Source organism: Nyctereutes procyonoides, unplaced genomic scaffold (genome assembly GCF_905146905.1).
Source record: "Nyctereutes procyonoides isolate TBG_1078 unplaced genomic scaffold, NYPRO_anot_genome, whole genome shotgun sequence".
In the NCBI taxonomy this organism is placed as follows: Eukaryota; Metazoa; Chordata; class Mammalia; order Carnivora; family Canidae; genus Nyctereutes; species Nyctereutes procyonoides.
Genome location: NW_026575046.1, coordinates 27,701,906 through 27,725,200, shown reverse-complemented (window position 1 = coordinate 27,725,200; position 23,295 = coordinate 27,701,906). Strand labels below are relative to the sequence as shown.

Here is a 23,295-nt window from a genome sequence, read left to right as displayed (position 1 = left end):
ACTAAGTTATGTCCTAATGCTATTTACACAATTCCTTTATATTTTATATCTGGCAAGGCATAATCATACTTCATATACACATTCCCCTAATTTTTGTAAAACAGGAAAACATATAACTCTAAGACAAAAGACAACATGAAGAGGAAACACACCTACGAGCAGCAGTGATGATGAGGTAACCAAGATCTACTTCAAGAGCATTTTTGCATGCTCCCAAAACAATAGTGTGCAAATTTCTAAAACCACCTAGTTAAGGGAGAAAAGGAACAAAAACAGTAAGCATTTCTTTTGACCACAACACTTTCAGTCAAGTATTTATATGCATTTTAAGATGAAAATTATCTGGTTAAAAGTAAATCTAAGTTTGTTTTTCCATTCAAATTAACATTTCAAGATGAATTATAACTATTAGTCATTTCCTAAAAAGACATGAAAGCAGATACTGTCGTTCTGAAAAGACATTCTGATGGTGTCAGAAAATTACTCCAAATTTTTGAGACTTTTAAGAAAGAATTTTCAGAAAGCTAGAAGTTCATAAGGGAACTGTAAAGAGGGATCCTGGCATTTTTAAGCCAAAGTTTGAAGCTACAATCTACCATGTGGAAAAAGACGACTCCTTTAACTTCAACTATTTTTGTTTGTGAAACTTGTAAATACACAGCAAAAACAGTATGCAAATTATTAATGTATACAGCTCAAAGAATTTTCACAAGATTGAGTTTAAACTTTCATGAATAAAAAATTACAGTCTTTCTTTTACTAAAAATTTTGTTTAGGAGATTCATCCAGATTGTTGCATATAATGGTAGTTAATTCATCCTCATTGCTGTGTAATATTCCCTTGCATTTTTGTCACATTTAAATTATCCATGCTGTTGTTGATGGGCATCTGGGTTGTTCCCATTTGGAGGCTATTATGAACAGTGCTACTATGAACAATTTGGGGTATGTCTCCTGCTGAACATATGTATACATTTCTGTTGGGTTTAAAGCCAGGAAGGCAACTAGTGATATGCATAAAGTCAACTTCAGCAGACACTACCAAACAATATTTCAAGTGATTATATCAACTTAGACTTACTCCCAGCAGTGTATGGAAGCCCCATTGCTCTACATCCTGGCCAATACTTTGTCTCTTTCCTATTGGTCATGCTTAGGCATAGTTATCTTAGTGCTTGCGTATCACACTGTGGTTTTTATTTTGCATTCCCCTAAAGACTAATGACATCTATCATTTCTTCATGTTTATTGGCCATTTGGTTATCCCCTTTTGTGAAGTCTTTTCTATTTAGGTTATATCCTTGTTTTTTTTCTATTGGGTTGTCTGCTTTTTCTCATTAATTTTAGAAATATTTCATATACTCTAGATATAAGTTCTTCATCTGATATCTGTATTGCAAATAGTCTCCCACTCCAAAACCTGGCTTTTCACTTTTAATCATACCTTCTGATGAATGGAAAAATCTTTTAATATAATAGTTTATCAATTTTTTCTTTATAGTAAGTGCTTTTTGGTATCCTGTTTAATAAATCTTTGCCTACCCAAGGTCAGAAAGACGTTCTTATAGGTTTTTTTTTTTTTTTTACAAACTTTTTGTTTTTCACAAAATTTGGGTCTCTGACTCATCTGGAATTAACTTCTGTGTAAAGTATGCTGACTCCTTAAGTAAAATGTAAGGCAGAATCATTCTTCATTAAATGCTTATTTAATCTTGTGGTATTTTTGTTGCAACAAAATGTTTAACATGGAACACATTCTGTCACATATCATTATTTAAAATATAATTAAAGGACCTAGAGAGTAAAATATATTTTCCTTTCGAAAGCCATCTCTGAGATGGATCTAACTCGAGTGATAAATATGAAAGCACTTGAATCAGACAAATGTTAGACATTATCATTACTAATGCCCGAGTTCTTTTGTAGGCCCAAGATGCCCAAGTCAAAAAACATCTCTTATCACCAATGGACATTAGAAATCCCTGCTAATATTTCTTAGAAAAATTCCAAGTATAATAGATGCATGATTAACTAAGTAATAAGGATTAACGATCCAGAAAACATGCTTTAACACTATTTACTTTGAGAAGGTTTAGCATTGCATAAAAGAAAATGAACACAAGTCCATGCTCATGGTTATTTATTCTCTATCAAAGGCACCAGGGAGAAAGGGCAATTACTAATACGCATTTTCTTTTAAAAAGACTCACAAGAGAAGCTAAGTAAAAGTGTAATAATTTTAAAAACTGATTTAAAAAGTATTCAGTAACTAAAGAAAAACGAATACCTGATCTCCAACTGTCTTCAACTACGTGCTGGATAAGACCTCCAAGGAAAGGAACTCGAACCATTTCCAAATGTTCCAAGTTTCGGGCAGAGGCTAATCCTGTTACTAAAGGGACATACTTCAAGGAGTTTGTAGGTCCTGAGGGGGTAAAAATACTTTAATAGAACAATGAAAATTGCTTTAAAGATGAATTTTCAAACCAGCAGCTGAAATGAATTAACTTATAAATTCTGTGTAAAATTGACAGCCAAGTAGTTGACTCTCTATAATTTATACTTCTTAGAAATGAAGATATTAGCTTGTTAACCATGTATTTATTCAGCATAAGGATTTTTCAGTTTATACTGGAGAGATACTTAGTATTTTCTGTAAATCCTTTGAAGTCTCAATAGTTTTGACCTCAAAATAACTAAGGGGAGAAAACTTAGTTAAAAATTTGTCCTTTCAGGACACCTGGGTGGCTCAGTGGTTGGGCGTCTGCCTTCGGCTCAGGGCGTGATCCCGGACTCCCGGGATCGAATCCCACATTGGGGTCTTTGCATGAAGCCTGCTTCTCCTTCTGCCTGTGTCTCTGCCTCTTTCTCTCTCTCTCTCTGTCATGAATAAATAAATAAAATCTTTTTTTTAAAAAATGTCTCTTTACTTCAATAAATAGCAGGATCATAAATACCTCTCTATGAGCAGTGTTTTATGAGGTATTGTGGAAGATCACAACATAGTAGTCTTATCATAGACCTTGCAAATGACATGGAGATAAAACTGTGTAATTCTAAGAATACAAAGGCATAACATACCAACTACAAAAACAGGGTCTGTTTGTAACATATAAAAAAGAAAAAAAAGAAGAGGAAGGAAGGAAGTGTGTACCTCAGGGCAAGAAAACAATAACATAGTGTAAAGACAAACACTGAGGTGAAGGCTGGTAGAGCTGGAGGGGGGGCCTCACAATATAAGAAGGTACATATTGCTAAAGAGTCAGAAATAAAGACATCGACAGGGGCCCCAGCTATTCAGAACTTTAAACAGAATAGTTCCCATCTGACAATCTAGGGCAACAGACACTGGAAGTTTCTGAACAGAAAAGCAATACCAGAAAAGCAGTGCTTTCTGCTTTATGAGATTACGTCACCCTACTATTTACATGCAGGATTAGAAGACCAGAGACAAAGAAATCAGAGATCTAGTGTAACAATCCTACAGAAAGTAAAAAGTGTCTATAAAATATATGTAGAGACACTGTGATGCTTTTATCCCCCCACTAAGCCCATGTCTAGGACTTTAAAACAAAAGTACATTTATTTCCACAAGGTGAATAAATTACCAAACATAAATAATAATAACGTAACATAATTCCATTTACAAGCATAGCTATTAGAGTTTGCTTTTGGATATTTTTAGAACAGCATATGTATAATTCCACAATAACTATGTATCATTACCTGCACAGTTTCTCATGACGAAAGTTCGTAAACTGATGCATAGAAAGTCTTTGAACGGCTGTGGTTTAGTGAGTCTTACCCACTTCATATAAAGATGCCTTAGCATTGGTATACAAGGAATTTCAGGAACATTCACCCCTAAAAACATATACCAAAAAACAAAAATCACGAAAAACCCTGTATCCTGCATAAGTGCAACAGTCTACTTTTCAGGTTGACAATTTACCCTTCATGGATATTTTCACCAGAACAAATTATCTAATTAAGGTCTTTCAAGTTTGGCTTATCTGAAACAGGCTTATAAAGAACAATTTAAGCAAACCATAAACACTCTACTTTGTTGTTTTTTTAGAAAGCATACAGAGGTGGGATTTTAAAAGTATTCCTTCATTTTACACACATGAATCTTTCTCATAACTCTACAACTCTTCCAAGATAACATACACCAAGGAGATATAAAATAAAACACGTCACTGAAAATAAAATTATATGGAAAGAGGGATCCCTGGGTGGCGCAGTGGTTTGGCGCCTGACTTTGACCCAGGGCGCGATCCTGGAGACCCGGGATCGAGTCCCATGTCGGGCTCCCGGTGCATGGAGCCTGCTTCTCCCTCTGCCTGTGTCTCTACCTCTCTCTCTCTCTCTCTGTGACTATCATAAATAAATAAAACATTAAAAAAAAGAATTAAAAAAAAAAATTATATGGAAAGAATACACAAAAGTACTATTTAACTACCAATGCCCACTGTCCCATCAGTGAGAAAGCTAAATTTCTCAGGACAAAAGCAAGCTAGCTGGCTTCAAATATCATGATATCCAGAGACAGAGATTAAAGTTGTTTCTACAAATGAGTGAACCTTAAGGATTTATAAACGTGCGGTAGAAGCCAGTCAGCATGACTCCAAGAAAGTAAGAACCCATCATTTATTTTAGTATTTCAAAGTGGTGGTAGTATTTTATCCTTCCAATCTGTAAGTGACTTAACTTTAGGAGAGACCCTGTCTGGGAGAAAGGGGATGTATAGTGGAAGGAAAAACCAGGAGACACGGAAGAAAAAATAAAGACAGGTAACCTAAAGTTCTAAATGGAAGGAAGCAGATCAGGGAACTTGTCCAACACTTAAATACCACAGCTTCATGAAAAGCCAAGGAAGTGACACAAATTGAGAGAAATCCCAAGGACCCAGTGTGATGACATTTAACAAGCAGTGGTTGGCAAAATCAGTTTAATATAACTGCAAATTGAAGTTGGTAGAAGCCCTGCCAGCAAGGGCAACTAGAGAGAGCAAAGCTGGAGTACCTTCAAGACTGGTTCTTTAGAAGCTGAATTCTGCAGGATGCTCCCACTATAAGGATCACTCCTTAACCCGCCCCTTCCCAAAAAGCAGTTACCATTAGTCTTGAACTACACATACACCCTGTATGGCAGCAGATGGGAAGTAAAATTGATAAGACCAAAGGAAGAAAAGGCAGAGGCAAGGAGTATAGACTAAGATTCAAGATGCAGAATTCACAAAGGTACATTTAGCATCTACCATAATGGTGGTAATTCTGATTAGGAAACTCAAGAGTATCAAGAGTGAGACAGATCCACCAGACAACACAGCTCTATCCTATACCTAATCCACATTTTGCCTCAAATCAATTCTATGAACAAAGGACACAATGATCAGTCTTCCCAGCACGTGCACTAATTTGCTATCCACGTTTATAACACCATCACAGTGTTAAACTACTGAATTAATCAAATGAATTAATGTATTTCCACAAACTTTACCAACTACTTGTATCCGCAATGAACAATGACATGAATCATGGGAAATATAAAGACAGAAAAACACTGACTTTATAGAGCTCGTGTTATAAACATCAGATATTACAGAATTCCTTTATTATCTAAAAACCCATTCTCAAACTAGATATCCAAATGCCTAATCAGAATCAATCCTTGATCTTGTAAATAAAAGGCTACTAGAGAGCGTTCGTCTTCAGCCAGAATTGTGCACATACGCCCTATTTTAGACCTACTCCTTACCGTCCCTGCTGTACTCCCCACACCACCAGACCTGGTTTCAGAAATTTCTGATTCTTAAGACCATCACTAGTGCCCAGAATAATGCTTACAACAGAGCAGATACTCAACAGGTATACTTTAAGTAAAATATTAATAAATAAATATTAAAAATCAGATGACAGTAAAAGGAGTCCTCCTGAAAACCTTTCAATAATGTGAGCCAAAGGTGGCAAATGAAATTTGAGAAAATATCTGCCCTTATTATTTACTTTGGTGGAAATTACTGGGATATAATTTCATAGACTATTTGGATGGAGAATGTACACCGCAATCACTGCAAATAAAGTGCCTCTGCAAAAAGAGCACCCCCATTTCCCATTTCTCAGGGAAAAAGAGAAGTAGTAGAAGTTTTTCATTGGCTTTGGGTGGGACATAGGGGAATTTTCTGTTGGAGAAGATACCAAGTAAACTAAGCTATCTGAGTTTTTCTTCCTCGATATTCTAGAGCTGGGCTGTGTAATCAAGTAGCCACTAGCTGTATGTGGCTGCTGGATAAATGAAGATACCCAAGATAAAAATTCAGTTCCTCTATTTCACCAGCTGCTGTGGGAGCCATATGGGATAGTACAAACACGTGATGTTTCCATCATCACAGAAAGCTGCATTGGAGAACTCTCCTTTGAAGGGTTGAACCAGGACCAAAAGGGCAGAGAAGGGCAAAAGTCTGGCTCACTGAAACAAAACAAAACAAAAAAATCCCAAAACCTAACAACTTTCAAAACTACCCAAACAGTCTTCAAAAAGGGAACAGAACAGAGGCAGTATTTCTCTAACCCCCCTATCCCCATCTAGGACTAGGACTCCTTAATGGGAAATCGAAATTTGTATACACGTCTCACAAGCACTTCTTTGGCCATCATCAATTGCAACAGCCATTTATAAAATTCTCATTATTTCTTTTCAATGAATATTCATTCATATGACATTTCAAGGAGTCACAAGTAACCCAAGAAACATGTACTCACCAACTAAATGTAAAGTTTGAATTTTGGCTCCTATAGGAATTTTCAGTTTATTTTCAGGAGGAATTGGAAATGCTCCGTTACGATTACGAAATTTCCCCAAAATATGAACATGCGGCATATATGTCCAAATAGATTCTACTAATTCCAAGTGAGAAGTTTCCACACCCTAGAAAATAATGCCAAGCAAGCATAAGAAAAGCTATTAATTTAGCATCCAAAGCTTCTATTTCTGTATCATAAGATGCTAAATATGCAGTGGAACTTAAAATTTTGTTATGAATGAAACCTGCATGTTAAGTGAGCATGTTCTTTCATTCTTTATTATTTCATCAACCAGTTGATATCAAATGTTCAACCAGGTACACTCACCACTAAGTTTGGGCATGCCTGCAAAGCTTCCAGAACGCCTGGAATGCTAAAAGCCTCATGGCCCCGTACCCTTCGCCTCTCAAGGTATCTAGGGTGAAGGCCATAGAGTTGTTCAACATCTGGCATCTTCTTCAATAGTGTTAGAAAACTGGAATCTGTGAAGCCTGAGAAATTCAGAAGCATTTAGAGGCAAGTTCACCTTTGTGTGCATGAACATTTACTAGGCACTTTTAATTTTTTAAAAGTTTAACAACAAAAGGTTTACTTTTTCAAGTTTTATAAGACTAACACTATGGCTGAACAAATGGCGAAACAGAAAATATACTCCTTTAGTAAAAGAGGAAACATTTCAGAAACCCCATTTATTCTGAATTAATATTTTATAGAGCTGAGGCTTTTAATTTATGATGGCTTTTTTGCTGCGGCTTTTAAGGTACAGAAATCTTTGACTAGGGGCAGCACACGTCTAACCAGGTAACTTGCACCTATTACTGGATTGGTGGGTTAGGAAGGACCACCTACTTGATCAGCAGCAGTCTCCTCTAAACCTCTAGGGCTCTGCAGAGCACACAACAAGGAGGGAGATGTGATCCTCACCTTCAGGAAGCTCACAGTTCTAATATAAATCCCATCACAAACTAGGTTCTCTTAGTCTGTTTCCTAATAATTACCCTATCCTGTGTTTAACTATCACTCCCTGGACATTTCAGAGAGTTCATTCTTCTGAAAAAGACAGATGCAAGTTAGCGAAGAGAACATAAATGAGCCAAACTGAAAAGATGCTGAACTGACAGAAAGCTATTTATCTGGGAGGCCAACTGCGTTCCATCCACCAGACAGAAATAGACAGGCAGGGGATCTGGTGAGGTTAAGCAGGGAGACAAGTTTCATACAGTTGATACTTTATTATCTAGGTATTTTGTCTTTAATGGAGGCTATGAGAAATCCAATTGTCTGCTAACGACAAATAAAAAAAATATTAACTCTCAAGAATGTAAATGAAGCCCCACATCACTGTCTTACATACTAAAAGCTGTTCTATTTACACAGGGCCAGTCCAGATGATTGTGATAACTTTAGAATCACAGAACTAAAAAGTTAGAAGAGACCTCAAAAATCACTTGGTCTGATTATATGAAGAGTTCTTATTATCATCTTGTAGAGTAATCTTCACCACTGAGTCATTCAATGGGATAACAATTCTGTTTTCTCATCTATTCTTACAACCCACTGAAAAAGGTAATTACCCCACTTATGAATGTAAAAAATGAACTTGAAAGAATTTAAAAGCTATGGAGTGGGAGAGCCAGAGTTCAAAACCAAGTGTGACCACTGCCAATGTTCACTTCTTTTGTCATATGCTACATGTTGCCTCTCATCAAAAAATGGATAAAGTTAAAAAAATGGATAAAGTTTCACCTTCTCTACTGAGACTGTGTGAGAATCCAAAGAGATCACATATGTAAACCATAAAGTACTACATAAAAACTTTAGTTATCATTATTACATAGAGAATCTGGGTTTAAACTACAGGTTTAAACTACTGCCAGAGTGGCATTAGTAATCACAGTTAATGAGATCTTATTCTAGGTTAGAGACTATTTGCTTCAATCCTCTTTTATATTCACTGTAGGGATGAGAAGCTTTGGGCTCATAGGTATTTATCACCATCTGAGAGAAGTCAGCAATGTGCAGACAGATTCTTCTCTAATTTGATAAGGGTCAGATGTGTTAAGGCTATGACTGCATCACATGGGAGCTCTGCAATTCTGCCTCTTTATACAGTGCATTAATCCCAACACCAGAATTCCTGCTGGTCTAACCTCTGTTAAGGCAAATCTCATCTGCGGAATGATGGTCATTTTCACACTGCCCTCATTCTTTTTTCTTTCTTGCTATATATGATCATTCTCTGGAATAAAAGGAGCCTTTTTCCCTTAGGATGGTTTCTTTGAAGTATTTGAAGACAACTGAGTTTGCCTCTCACCAAGCTGAGTTTTAGCCTCAGGTCTCTGCAATGTTCTTCACAAAAAAGGTGTATATACTGATAACTAATTCTGGCCAACTGGTAAGAGTTACCAGTTGACTGATGACGCTTTCAAAAGGATATAGCACCCCATACTGTAAAGTATTCCCGTATTGCAGACAGACTATCCTGTTCCACTTCACTTCTGTCAAGGCTCCCTCATCCCAACCTCATCACATTTTCAAAATATCAGGATCTGGATAACGCTGACAAAAAGTGGTTAAACAAGACATTCAAAATTGCTACATGACAGTAACTAAAAGGCACTAGTTAATAGACTGGTATTAACTGAAAAGAAGCCTTGATTGGTCCTTAATTCTAATTCTTTCCTTTCAGGTGTGCTCTCCTTAATGAAAGTCACGAACTTTCTTTTCTGGTCTCTTTACCTAAGGTCCATTTGTGTGGTTAGGCCACTAACTCTGAATTCTTCACCTAAGGCCAATGTCTTATTTAAGAATCTCTAAGACCTTGTATAGGCCTTCCAAAAGTGCTAAAGAAATGAAAGCTCCAGAAGTGCAATTTCTGTGGGCTGCTAGACCAGCTTTACAGAAATTGATTAATATTTGTTTAACCAGAGGATGCCATTAAAGGGTACAGGGAAACTATGAAAACCTGCATCATAGAACAAAGGACACTTGGTCAAATATAATAGATATATAGAGAGTTCTCCAATCATACATTTGTGTAACAGGCTGACATATGACATAGCTCCTTAAGGAAATAAACTAGTAAAGCCTCAGGCAAAATATATTTTATCAACCCAAACCAATCAAGTAATTTAGATAAAATTCTGCCTCCCTACCAACGAAGTGACTTAGATTGCCTATCTTAAGACAAGTGATGTTTGATGGGAATATTAATTATTAGGTTCCAATAGGGCTCCAGGGTACCTTACAGGCTAGATCCACTTACCACTTGGCATGTATTCCCACCACCGCCCTGCACAGAGATCCACAACCCTCACCACTCTCAGATATAGGGTCACTGCTTCTTTTAGCTTCCTGGAAAGACATTCCATACACATGATATCCTGCAGAGGGAGGTACCTTTGTGAGAGAAAGAAACTCATATTTATCAAGTGGGTAAGTACTTCCTCTCACCAACAGGTTTTTTTTTTCCTTCTTCCATGCTCCTACCCCTTCAATGAAATAAGACCTTAGCAATATTTGCAGGGTTTTAAGATTAACATACACATAAAGCTTTTCATTAAAAACCGATGAGTCAGCAATACTCAAGCATCCAAATAAAGTACTGAGCTCCCTTCATAGAGTGGTTTGCAAAAACCTGCCTACTCCTTTAAAGTTTTTACAAAGAAAATCTCAAAGGGGAAAAAAAAAAAAGAAAAAGATCTCAGTGCATATCATGCCCTGATGTTAAGGTAATATGAGAAAGATCAGAGAGAATTAGTTTGAACATGGCCAATATAATTTTATAGCTTTTACAGAATTCATCTCCTGTAGTAGCTAAAAAAATTCCTCTCTTCACTCAACACCCAGAAACTATTTTCTCCATCAACAAACATCTATACCAAGTTTATAGCATACATTTTTTCCTAGATCTTTTTATCTTTCAGATCACAAGTACTGTATAAGCATTAAGTGAGAACACCTCGTCCAAGTACAATTTCCTCTTTTCCAACTTCCCTGTTATCTCTTCCTTCCTGAAACTTTTCAAGTAACCTCTACTTTTGTTGCTTCCAATAATAGCAATATATATTTTGAAAGATCAGAAAATCTCATCTCTCTTCCTGAACACCCCCTCCATGCATTCTTAGATAATTTTTTTTAAAGGCAAAAACTGCCCTTTTTTGAGCTCACATTGCGTCACAGACACTGTACTGTAGTTGCTGTTTCACAACTATACCAAGTAGGTTGTTCTTTATTTGCCCTCCCCAAACCTTTTTCTTTCTTTCTCTGTGTTCCCTACCCATCTGACTATCAGTTCATTTTGGCCAACACATACCACAGGCTAAGGCTTTCTGTTATTCCTAGTCTCAAAGCTGAACTCTTTGGCACTTCTTATTGGCTTCCTTAACCCTATTTAAACCTCTCTAAATAGTCTCTCATTAAATGATCTTCAAATCCCAGCCAAGTATATGTATCTTGTTTCCTACTAGAACCCTCACTGATATAGCAGGTGCTATTTTACAAGTAGTGAAATCAGCTCAAAAAAGTTAACCTGCAAAAAGTCAACAGCTAGGAAAGATGAAGGAAGAGTAGGGAATGCCAACAGTTGGGTCTGACTCTAATTCCTAAAAATTAGGCTAATTCTAAAAGAAAAGTCCAAGTATGCCTGCTGAGCATTTCTCTGCTCCATTTCTGTCAACCTCTGGACCCTGTCTCTTCCCCTTCAAACTATTTAAAGAGATAAAATCAAATATAATTTTCCACAAAAAAAGCATTATTGCTAACTTAATTTTCACTTTACTTAACTCAGATATAAATAGGATAATTTTCAGAAATGATGACTACACATTTTATAAACAATGGGAAATACTGAATTTGTTTTCTGAATCAAGTTATACACTAAAGTATTTTTCCATATGCCTGAGTAAATTTTATACCCTTTTTAAGTACAAATAGATCAGTAATCACATGAAAATTATCATACATATTTGCCCTCAGAAAAAGAATTGTATTTTTTCTTCATAGATACATAATTGAAGAGCAGGAGGCATTTCAAGTACATTTTTAAAAAGATGTTAACACTTGATGCCACTCCTTCCATTTGAATATTGAACTGCAAAATGTTATCATATCCATTCTCAACTTATAAAATATGGTCCAATTTGTTCATAATATGTCCTCCCATTATTCAACAAATATCTAACACACATCCCTGGAAACAATTTTACCTATGCTTTCTTTCAGGACTTTTTTTTTAAGATTTTATTTATTTATTCATGAGAGACAGAGAGAGAGGCAGAGACATAGGCAGAGGGAGAAGCAGGCTCCAATGCAGGACTTGATCCCAGGATTCCAGAATCCTGCCCTGAGCCAAAGGCAGATGCTCAACCACTGAGCCACCCAGGCGTCCCTCTTTCAAGATTTTAACAGCTTTAAGGGTTTAACTCATTGATGCATTTAGAATTTGGTATCAGATAATGACAGATAAGAATATGCTTTTATTCCTTTCTCCAAATGGTTCTTGGGTTATGACATCATCACTGAGTAATTCACTCAGCTTTTCCTCACTGATGTGAATACCAAGTTTATCATAAGCCAGATCCCAACATACATTTGAATCCCCATATAGAGCCGACATATGACAACTGTTTTACCCAACTATCTGCTTAATTTTCCCAGGACCAAATCCTCATTTACTGCGTATTTTAGAATGTATTTGAACATCTGGTAGGATTAAGACTCTTTTTCTGAAAAAACTTTCTGAAAGATTTTGAGACTTTTTTTCTGCCAAATGAACTTCAGTACCACTTTATGTTAAAAAAAATTCTGTTATTTTGGGTTTCCTATTGCCAGACAGAACTGAACTGACAAAACTACGCTGTGTCATACAACAACAAACTGTAGAAGATAAGGACTACTCCAAACTTATGTTGGAAAAGAAAAATAAAGTGCCCATGGTTCCCTAGAGCAGCTCTGCTATCTCTATTTTAAAACTTCTTTATCTGCAAATATGTAATAATTTTTAAAAATGCAAAACATTTCTAAGAACTTCATATATGGAAATTTCCCCTAGGTAAATAAAATAGCAGAAAATCCAAATGCTTGGAAAAGTTCATTGCAATTGTTTAAGACAAAAACTGACGACAATCCCGATGTGAGACTACTACAAAGGCAAAGTTAATTATCGTGTCTTAGTCTAGTGACTAAAATGGTAATTATGAAGATCATGGAGCAATATGAAAAATCCTAACCACTAAGGCTCACCAAGCATTTATGCTATGCAGTGTGTTGAGTGCTTTAAAACCATTATTTCATCGAATCCTTACAATACCATCGTCATCAATCATTGGTCCAAGGCAAGTAAATTAGACTCATGATTTCCAAGTCAGGTCTCTAACTCCAGAGACAAAGTGTGTTAGGGCTGTTTATTTGAATGGATAATGACTGAAAGAAGAAAGCAGGGGAAACTGGAAGTGGCAGGGTTTTGTTGTTCTTTGTTTTGGTTTTTCTGACTGTTGTTTATAATGTATTCTGGGCAAAAATATAATTTAAAAAAAGACTCTGAGAGGAACTTTACCACAGAACAACTTTAATGTGTGTGCTGCATATAGTAACGATGGGTATGGTATTATTTCACGAAACTTTGATTGCAATCACTTACATATATGTGCATATGAAGAAAATGTTTCCCACTGTGGGTTGTAGTCAAAAAAGTCAGAAACACTGCCTTATGTTGTACACACATGGTACTGTAATAACAAAAGTCAACAAATCAGTCAATAAGAGTTCCAAGAAGCCTGAAGTGTTGATGCAGTCTAGAGAATGGATATCCAATAATGCTTACTGCAACAAAAGTAGTATTCTCTATCTTCACTGTACTGTCCTACACAGTAGCCACAGGACATATAAGCTTGTGTAATTGGGGAACTGGATTCTCACTTTCATTTCACTTGAATTTAAAGGCCACAGGTAGCTAGTGACTACCATACTAGACAGTGCAGCTCTAGCATTTGCTCCTACTTATTACACATTCTAGGGGGGTAAAAGTCAACCACACAAAATCTTACCTAAATATATGGCAGAGCACTTCATGTGAAAGTTGATTCATATAGTCCTTTGTTTCATCGGATATTGTTTCCTCAGCAATTTCATTATTCATGAGACACGTTTTAACACTTTTCTTTCGTGGACCCATTGCTGTGTTATCTCCAGTATTAAAGAGCAAATCTTCCCTCTTGATTACTTGAATTCAAAGCCACTGAAAACAAGCAGAGAGACTAGAGTAGACTAAAGAACATCAACTTAAGACTCAGAAGTTATTCCCAGAAAACCTAGTTTCATAAACAATGTTTATTTTATAAGAAAGGTACAGACCACCTTCAAATTAATAAAAACGTTACCAAGAATGCACAGAATATCTTTTTCTGAAGAGCAGTAGAGAATATAAAAATGCATTACTTAGAATGAGAAAAAAAAAACAATCCAAGGAATCAGGAGTTTTGTATTCTATTTTATATTGTTTCTTCCTAATTCACCCAATTTCCCCAAGCACCAATCTCTTCACCTGTAAGGTAAGAGATGGTTAAACTAGGTTAACAAAATCCCTTCCAGTTCTGGAACTCTTGATTCTAGGTCTGCCCCTCACACAAAGGCAGAAAAGGAATGTTGAGTTCTAGTCCTGGATCTGCCAAACTACTTCTATGAACTTGAGTCACCCTTTAAATTCTTTATTTTCCTACCTTTAAAGTGAGGGGATTAGACCCTACCCTTGGACCCCAGACCCCTTTATAAATCTGATAAAAATTAGACTTCCCACTCAAAAGCTAAATACTATTTATATACAATTTCAGATGGAGAATAAAACCACCCTTTTCCCTCTCCCGTAAACATTAATTAGCAAAGGTTACTTCACTTTTGTGTCAAATGTATGTTTTGTCTGTTTTTAAAATAAGCTTTGGTGAATGGAGGAAGAGAGGGGGAGGAGGGAGAAAAAGGAAGGGAAGGAGGGCAGAAGGAGAATTAAAAGTCAGATGAGCAAACACCCAGAGGGTTTTGTTTTATTTTGTTGATCAGGTTAAGAGGGAATCCTGTAAAAACACTGTCCTTTAAATAACATTATCAACTATCACTGGTAAAATTCTCAAAAATGAGCTGGACTCAAACGCAGAGAACTCTTGATCAGAGCTTAAACTTCGTAATTCTGCAGTGATGCACAGGAGTGCAGTTCCAAATCAGTACATCCCTAGAATAGTACTTGCTCCATTTCATGTACCATCTTTTCCTTTTTCCTAATTACAAACCTTTACTATAAAAACTTTGTAAAGTGGAGTACATGCTTCTATTTTCCTACAAAGTGGACTCAATAAAAGCTTAACCTTTTCTTCATGACCTCAGGTTATCAGTATGAATATCCATTATATTCTGTGATACCTCTCCTCAGGGACTACGGAAGTCTGTGGAGTTCTTGGGGATCCTCTGCTTTATCCGTAAAGGGAAGCAAACTACATGGCTAAGTGAATCCTCAGATTTCCTGTGCCTGTGTGTGTTCTGGTCTCTTCTCTCTCTTCCCTCACTTATAACCTCTCTTAGTAAGTAATTTGCTGAATAACTGTTTACCATACCATAGTGCACACTGAAACCAGAAAAATCTTTTTAAACCAGTCCTTTGATTGTATATTAAAGCAAGATGTAGATATCAAAGGCATTACCTCATTTGCATAAGGGAAAAAGGACAAATATGCAGGTAGCAGCATGCCTGCTTCTCCCTGCATTACCCACACACACACACACACACACATACACACACACACACACCCCTCTACACCTACCTCTAATCCCCCGTCTAATTTGTTATCTCTTCAGCTATGGCCTAGGAAACCACAGAAATACCTTTCTACAATTTTATGTTGATTAGTTATCAACAGGCACCTAGTACAGACCTAAGGGATTCAGCAAAGAGTAACTAACTGCATGAGCTACCTTGTACCAAATTTGTGACATCTCTTTTACCTTCTCAAAAGCTTATATGTATGCTGTCCATCCCATTTTGTTTAACAGACCTTGGGAGAAATAAAAATTTGTACTAAGAACTTCCCACAAAAAGTTATAAATATACTCATCTGTTTCTATCACTGCCTACCTTTCCCTATTCACTGCGCTCTCCCAGGAAAATGAATCTTTCCATCTTATAAGCTCCCGCAACTGCTCTATGATTATTCTAACCTCCTCATCATGAAATCCAGTAGGCTCTCTTCAATGCTTCCCCATTTGACCCATCTGTAGTATGGGTACTGCTAAAGCACTCTTTTCTTTGAAACCTCACAACATGCGACCCCAAAGTGATATTCTCTTGGTCCTCTTCATTCCTCTAGGTCCACTCCTCAGTCTCCTTTGCCAATTCACCCTAGAATCCTCTTCTGCCTGGGGCAACTCAGTCTATGGGCTTCCACTACTGCTACTACAAACACACTTTAAAAAAAGAAATCCACTTCTAGCTCCTCTCTCTCCTGAGTTCTGACCTTTGTTTCCTCTGCCTCTCAGAAACCTCATCAGAGTATCTTGAACTTCCTTCAAAAATATTATGTCCAAAGTGAACTCTCTCCACAACCACAACTACCGTCTCCTATTCACACACATGCTTTCCCTACTCTAGTTTACTAGATGCTCAAATTAGAAATCGTGACATAAACCTCAACACGTTTGATCACTCATTTCCCAGACATCTGATTGGCTCTTCTTACCAATCTTGCCATAATATTGCTCTTGCATCTACTCCTGCAGGCTTTCAGGCCTCTATCAATCTCAGGGAGGTGACTACAATAGCTTCCCAGGGCCTGGAACAAAGCCTACCACACAATAGGCCCACAATAAGTAATTTGCTGAATAACTGTTTACCATACTGTACTGAACACTAAAACCAGAAAAATCTTTTTAAATCAGTCCTTTGATTGCATATTAAGTGAAAAAAAGCAAGATGCAGATTATGTCAAAGGTATTACCTCATTTGCATAAGGGAAAAAAGAATATGCATGTGTTTGCATGGGACATTTCTAGAAAGGTCCACAACAAAATACTAATAGTGGCTACCTCTGGGGAGAACAGGGGTTTAGGAAAGTAGCCAAGAGACTTTTACTTTTCATACTCTTCTTCATTATTAGAAAATTTATAAAACAAATCTAAACAAACAAACAGCCTACAAGGAATCCTAGTTTCTACAGGATAAAATCTTCCGGATCTCATCTCATCGCACCTTCCCCATCTCATCTTTCAATCCTTAAGACTCCTTCTAGACACTCACTCCTGCTGCACCAATATCCGCAGTTCCCCCAGGCAAACGGTGATCTTTCATTCATAATAAGCTATTAACTCTGACTAGAATGTTCTTTCCTTCCTTTTTTTGCCTATAACACCACTAATCTGTTTTCAAAATCTAGTTTAAAACTTAAGTCCTTTGTGAAAACAGCTTCTCATCTCTTTTGAACTCCCTGTGAGACTAACATTATGCTTCTCCTATAGAAACTTGTCTAGTTGGGCACCAGGGTGGCTCAGCGGTTGAGTGTCTGCCTTTGGCTCACATTGTGATCCCAGGATCCTAGAATCGAGTCCCACATCAGGCTCCTCACAGGGAGCCTGCTTCTCCCTCCACTTGTGTCTCTGAGTCTCTCATGAATAAATAAATAAAATCTAAAGATTTTATTTATTTATTCATGAGGGATACAGAGGGGAGGGGTGGGCAGAGACACAGGCAGAGGGAGAAGCAGGCTCCATGCAGGGAGCCTGAAGCGGGACTCGATCCTAGGACTCTAGGATCATGCCCTGGGCCAGAGGCAAGTGCTAAACCGCTGAACCACTCATGGGTCCCTAAATAAAATCAGAAAGAAAAAAAGAAAGAAAAGAAAAAAAAGAAAAAGAAAAGAAAAGAAAAAAGAAAAGAAAGAAGGAAAGGCAAAAGAAAAAAGAAAGAGAAGAGAAGAAAGAAAAGAAAGAAAAGAAAAGAAAAGAAAGAAAAGAAAAGAAAAGAAAAGAAAAGAAAAGAAAAGAAAAAAGAAAAGAAAAGAGAAATGAAACTCACATAGTATTTTTTTGGCCACATTTCAGCCAGGATAAGGGAAAGGATCTCAATCTCCTGCCTCTAGGTAAAAACAAGTCTCTGCTCATAATAAACCCTCAAATATCTAATGTGTGAACATCCATCAGTCTGTCCATTATTCTAGATGCATCCACTAGCTTCAAGGCTGCTAGGAACCATCTCATTGTCCTCTGAGGACCTTGTTTTCTACTACAGCACTCAAAGATCTCAGCAACAAGCTTATAACCCAGGCAAAAATGCAATCAGATCTTAATCCAATCAAGAAACACAAAACAAACAGCTACCTGTGCCTACAAATGCCTCAACAAGACTATTCAAACATGAATGAATTCTTCAGCTATCATATTTTAGCACTTGCTTTACTTTTAAGAATCTTGACAACTCTAACCTTTCACGAATACCACGTTCTTGACTTTCATCCTGTAAGTAAAAATCTTTCTTAGTCTTTCTCCCTGTCTCTTCAACAAATCTACACCACTAACAATTTACACTCTCATCTTATGATTCCACCTTTTGGTGTTCCTTATTATTTTGCAAGCTGTCATTTTTGTGGAAATCAGATCTAGTATCCCCAGTGTACAACTGATACTTGAATTTTTAAACCAAACAGAAAACAGACTATACCTTAAATATTATTGGGTTTATTAAAGTTCACTTGCTTAGAACTCAGAAAAGATATTTACTCACATATATGACTTTATACAACATTATGCAGAGAACATTCTTACCAAGCCCACAAAAACCTATTTAACTTGCAGTATGCATTAACACAAACTACCAAAGGGCCTAACAAAATTTTAGGTGAAATTAGACACACACACACACACACACACACACACACACACACACAATTTTTCTCCCCATATGATGCCTAGAATTGAAAATTTCTTCATGTAGCTACCTATGTGGCAGCAGGTGGAGTAGTAACTTCTGTGCTTTAAGCCTCTGGTGGGGAATTTGTGGAGATGTACACTAGGGTAAAAGGTAAGATCTTCATCCTATATCTAAGGACTTAAAAGGTCAGGACCCACAGCCAGGGGAAAGACAGTGGTCTTTTCCTCCTCCAGGCAGGTGTCCTAGCAATATCCAGGAGATAAAAAGCTTCCTTGTTAAAGGATTCATTTATGTGCCCCTACCATCACTCAAACTCTATAAAGGACAACTAAAGTTGGCTTCATCTTCACTGAAGTGAAATACCTAGCCAGGCTATGCCGAGTATAACAGGGCCCTAGCATTGCTGTATGAGAAGAAAACACCATGCAAGGCAAGCAAAATCCAAGTGATGACAGTGTCTCTCTTGTCTGTGCACTCTCTCTCTTAATTGCTTTTCTTTTAATAGGATGAGGGATAAAAAGCAAGTGAGAATAGAAAAGTACCCGTCCATATCTTGTTTTTTTTTTCCTACCCCTATCTCAGCAAATCACCATTTGCCCTTGAGAAACTCAACAAGGCAAGGAAGGTGCAACGCACAAGTAGCTTAGAAGAAAAAGAGCAAAGGAGGAAAAATCAACAGTAGGTAAAGATGAAGCACTGAAGTGGGCCTAGCAAAGGAGTCACAGAGGGTAAGGGAGAGGTGAGGATAAATAACAAGTGAGTATAAATACATGAAGAATATATTTTGTAGCACTAGGTATTTCTAGGGTTAGCAAGTTCTGAAGACTCAGACTCTAAACCTCAAAAAAGTCATTCTGACAGAAGCATAGAATCCCAGAATATCAAAAGCTGAAAGGGCCCTTGGAGACTACCTAGTCACACAGCTCTTAATTTTTGTGGGTCACAAACCCATCTGAGACTATGGTGAAAGCTGCACATCTTCTCCCCAAAAGGAAAATAAAACATACCCAGATTCATGCACAATGAATTTCATACACAATTTCAGGAGCTTCACAGACATCAAAGCTCACTCAGAGGTCCCTACCTAACACCAGCTCCCTCAATTTTCTGATAGACAAAGAGAACCAGAGAGGATAAGTCACTTGCCCCAGGGCATGTGTTAAGTGTCATTCAGACTTCTTGGCCTACACTACACACCCTATCATCAAGTCAGGCTCTGCACCTAGGCTGTCTCTCTGCATTCCAGAGCTATGCCCCAGTGCTCTGAGATGGGCTTCTGGATGCTTTGACAGACCTGCTGCTGACCACACCCTCCTTCACAAATTAGGGTTTGTGGTCCATGTCATTTAGAGTCCCACACAACAGCTTTTAGCAGTTTGGGATATCCTGTAGTCTTTTGGTGGCTGTCTGTTTAGCAGGCCTTAGCCACTGGAAGCATCTTTTTTCATCCCAGTTTGCAAGTACATTCTAAGCAGTAAGCCTGAGTTGTCTGTATTAAGCCAGGAGTCCTTCTGTAATACAATTTCTCTGAGGTATGCTCTTCTCCTTCCATCCAGCCAATTCAAATCTCCTCTCTTCCCAAACAGAACTATGCTATTCTCTACTAATTCAGTTCATTCTGTTTGCCCCCAAATTCATTCCTACCTTTTAATCCCTAACTCTCAGGCTATCTCTACCTCTCGCAGGGGAGCACTAACATTTCCTTGCAAAATCAAGTTCTTTTCCTTTTAATCCTCTATTTCCACTGTAGAGATTTTATTACTATTCACAATTCTGACAATTGCTGATATCTATAAAAATCCCATATAAATCCATTCCTCTACTCCCTAAACGTCACAACTAAAAATCTTCCTATACCACTACCATCTCGCCAACATCTTCCACCATCCCTGGCTTATTCAACTAATTAATCCTTTCCTCAGATCACACCAGGCCTTCCTGGGTCCATGTTTATCTCTTATTAACACATTTTACAGGGCAGAGATAAACCAACTATCTTACAACTAACCATAAAACTTAAGGATCTCCTCTTCCATAAAATTTTCATAATTCTGAACCAACTCCTCTATTCTGTATCACATTAATAACAATTCTATGGAGATACTTCTTTTCTGGATTGCTGTTACCTGTCCATCCATCTATCTCCTCTATCACTGTCTACTAAGTGCTAGGTGGTGACAAATTGTTTCATTCCATGAAACTTACTGCCTCAGAAAGCAGATCGATTCTTTTTTTTTTTTTTAATTTTTATTTATTTATGATAGTCACAGAGAGAGAGAGAGGCAGAGACATAGGCAGAAGGAGAACCAGGCTCCATGCACCGGGAGCCGACGCGGGATTCGATCCCGGGTCTCTAGGATCGTGCCCTGGGCCAAAGGCAGGCGCCAAACTGCTGTGCCACCCAGGGATCCCAGCAGATCGATTCTAACACCAGTTTCTTTTAACTCCATCACTTCCATTACTATCACTTAAATTACCTTTTATTACCCTCACCAAAAATACCTTTCTCCCATTTAAAATTCCCCAATGGCCTCAATCATCTATCTGGTCAAGGGTTTCCCTGCCCTTCAGGTTCTGATACCTTTCTTTAGTTTCTATTGGTTTCAGCTCGTTCATATCTAAATAATCTTGTATGTCACTTCATTTGACCCCATTCCTAACATCATAGATCTTCTATATCTACTACCTAGGATAGCCCTTCTTGCCTAAAGAAGTGCCATACCACATCTACCAAACTGCTCAAATAGAAAACAAACACACAGAATTCTAGTGCTAAATGGGTCTAGGAACCACCTGGTCCAACCCTTCATCTTCCAGATAAGGAAAAGTGAGGCTCAGAGAGGTATGCCGGCTTGTCCAAAGACACAAGTCAGAAACTATGAGTGCTGAAGCAAGGATACAGGTCTCAAACTCCAAGACAAGACCAAGTATATTTTACTATGTCACTTTACCTTGCTGAAACCTCGTTTTCCCTTTTTCTCTTTTGCTATGCCTTAGTATCTTCTTCACTCAAGTGTGTTACCTGCAGGCACATATTCATTTAAACGAACGCAGACACAAGGGGTGTCTGGTTGGCTTAGTCAGTAGAGCATGAGACTCTTCATCTCGGGGTTCTAAGTTTGAGCCCCATGTTGGGTATAGATTACCTAAAAATAAAATCTTACAAAAATAAATAAACACACACACACAACCTATATTCCTTACCCTAGGAGAACATAAGAATCACAGCACTGCAATTTTTAAAAAGACAAAAGGAGGCTCAGGGGTCACCTGAACCAGTTAACTGTCAGAAGTTAAAAATTACAAGCACAGATTTTTCAATCTATAGGACTACACAACATGTAGCTTTCCACATCCCACCTCTTCTCTCACCCTGAAAACCAGGGCCTTATAGAGCCATTCTTTTATTCTTCAATTGTGCTCAGGGTATGGGAAAGAGGATTAAGAACCAGTGGCCTAATCCAACGCTCTCATTTGCTAGCTGAGAAATCCCAAGTCCAGAGAGCCCAAAGGAATTTGCCCAAAGTGCCAGCTAGTTAACAGCAGCTCTAGGATAAAGAAAAAAAAAAAAAAAGAGGTCTCCCATTATTCACACAGGTGTGTTTTCACACTGCTGGCATGGATTCATAAAACAAAGTCGTCAGGACAGAGTTTCTCCCTGCACAAGAACCTTCCTAAGTACCCAGCTGCCCTTGGCCAGTTTGGGGCCTGGAAAGAAACACGTAGACATCTCTTATCAGTCAATTCCTAGCTATCCAGGAGGCAGAGAAGACAAGCTTTTCAGGTCTGTCTCTAAGGAAAGACTCCTTTAAAGGGAGCTGGTAATCTGATTTTCAGAGCTAGGAGAAGCATCAGAGGCAACCAACACTTTCCTTTTACAGATACGCAAGCTGTGCTACAGCAGAAGGTAATGGACCTGGGCAAGGTCACACAGGGAGTCGGTGGCAAGGTAAGACTAGAACTTGAGGCTCCTGAACCCAGGCCTGGCCGCCTCTCAGAGCTGTATTCCCTGCGTCTTGCCAAGGGACATGCCCTCAGCACGCTGACTACAGATCTTCCTCAACATATCGGCTTCAACACTGACAGCGTTAAAACTGTAGAATTCGTGGCGCCCCGGGTGGGAGGGAGTCCCATAAATTGCCCAGGCCAACCCCCCACCCCGCCCCCATTCTGGGGCAACCTAAACCCAGAGAGGGTTCTATATGCTAGAATCTTCGGCCAGGTCTGGACGAGGTAAGCAAACCCCGCAACCAGGGCCTACAAGGCCAAGACCCACACACCCAATCTCTGCTCTCCTGGGATATCGAGGCCCGAAAGGGGCCAGAGACCGAGAGTCCGGGCGGTCGGGAGCCCGGGAGCCCCCAGACGGCCTCCTCCCCCCCGCCCCGCCGCCGCCGCCGCCGCCGCCGCCGCCCACACCCTGGCTCTGCGGCCTGCCGCTGGTCCCCGGCCCACTCGGCCGCCACCTCACCTAAGCCGGCCCTCTGTCTGTTATTGTGGTTGAGAGGGTGGGAGAAGCGCGACCGACACTTCCCGCGGCCCCCACCGCCGCAGCGCTTCCGCTTCCGCCGCCGCTCGGGCATTTCC

At 38.5% G+C, this 23,295-nt stretch overlaps 1 protein-coding gene across 3 annotated transcripts in view; it reads right to left on the bottom strand.

Moving 5' to 3' along the window:
* The window catches only part of FBXO38 (F-box protein 38), a 55,135-nt gene extending 31,872 nt beyond the window's left edge, over positions 1-23,263 (bottom strand). For all 3 annotated transcript variants that reach the window (XM_055325612.1, XM_055325613.1, XM_055325614.1), the window contains exons 1-8: positions 23,180-23,263; positions 13,853-14,043; positions 10,072-10,205; positions 7,134-7,297; positions 6,765-6,930; positions 3,727-3,864; positions 2,288-2,425; positions 153-246 (exon numbers count right to left, since the gene is read on the bottom strand). In XM_055325612.1, coding sequence (XP_055181587.1) covers positions 153-246; positions 2,288-2,425; positions 3,727-3,864; positions 6,765-6,930; positions 7,134-7,297; positions 10,072-10,205; positions 13,853-13,980 — 962 coding nt within the window. In that variant the 5' untranslated portion in view covers positions 13,981-14,043; positions 23,180-23,263. The remainder of the gene's footprint in view (positions 1-152; positions 247-2,287; positions 2,426-3,726; positions 3,865-6,764; positions 6,931-7,133; positions 7,298-10,071; positions 10,206-13,852; positions 14,044-23,179) is intronic.
* Positions 23,264-23,295: the final 32 nt, after the last annotated feature.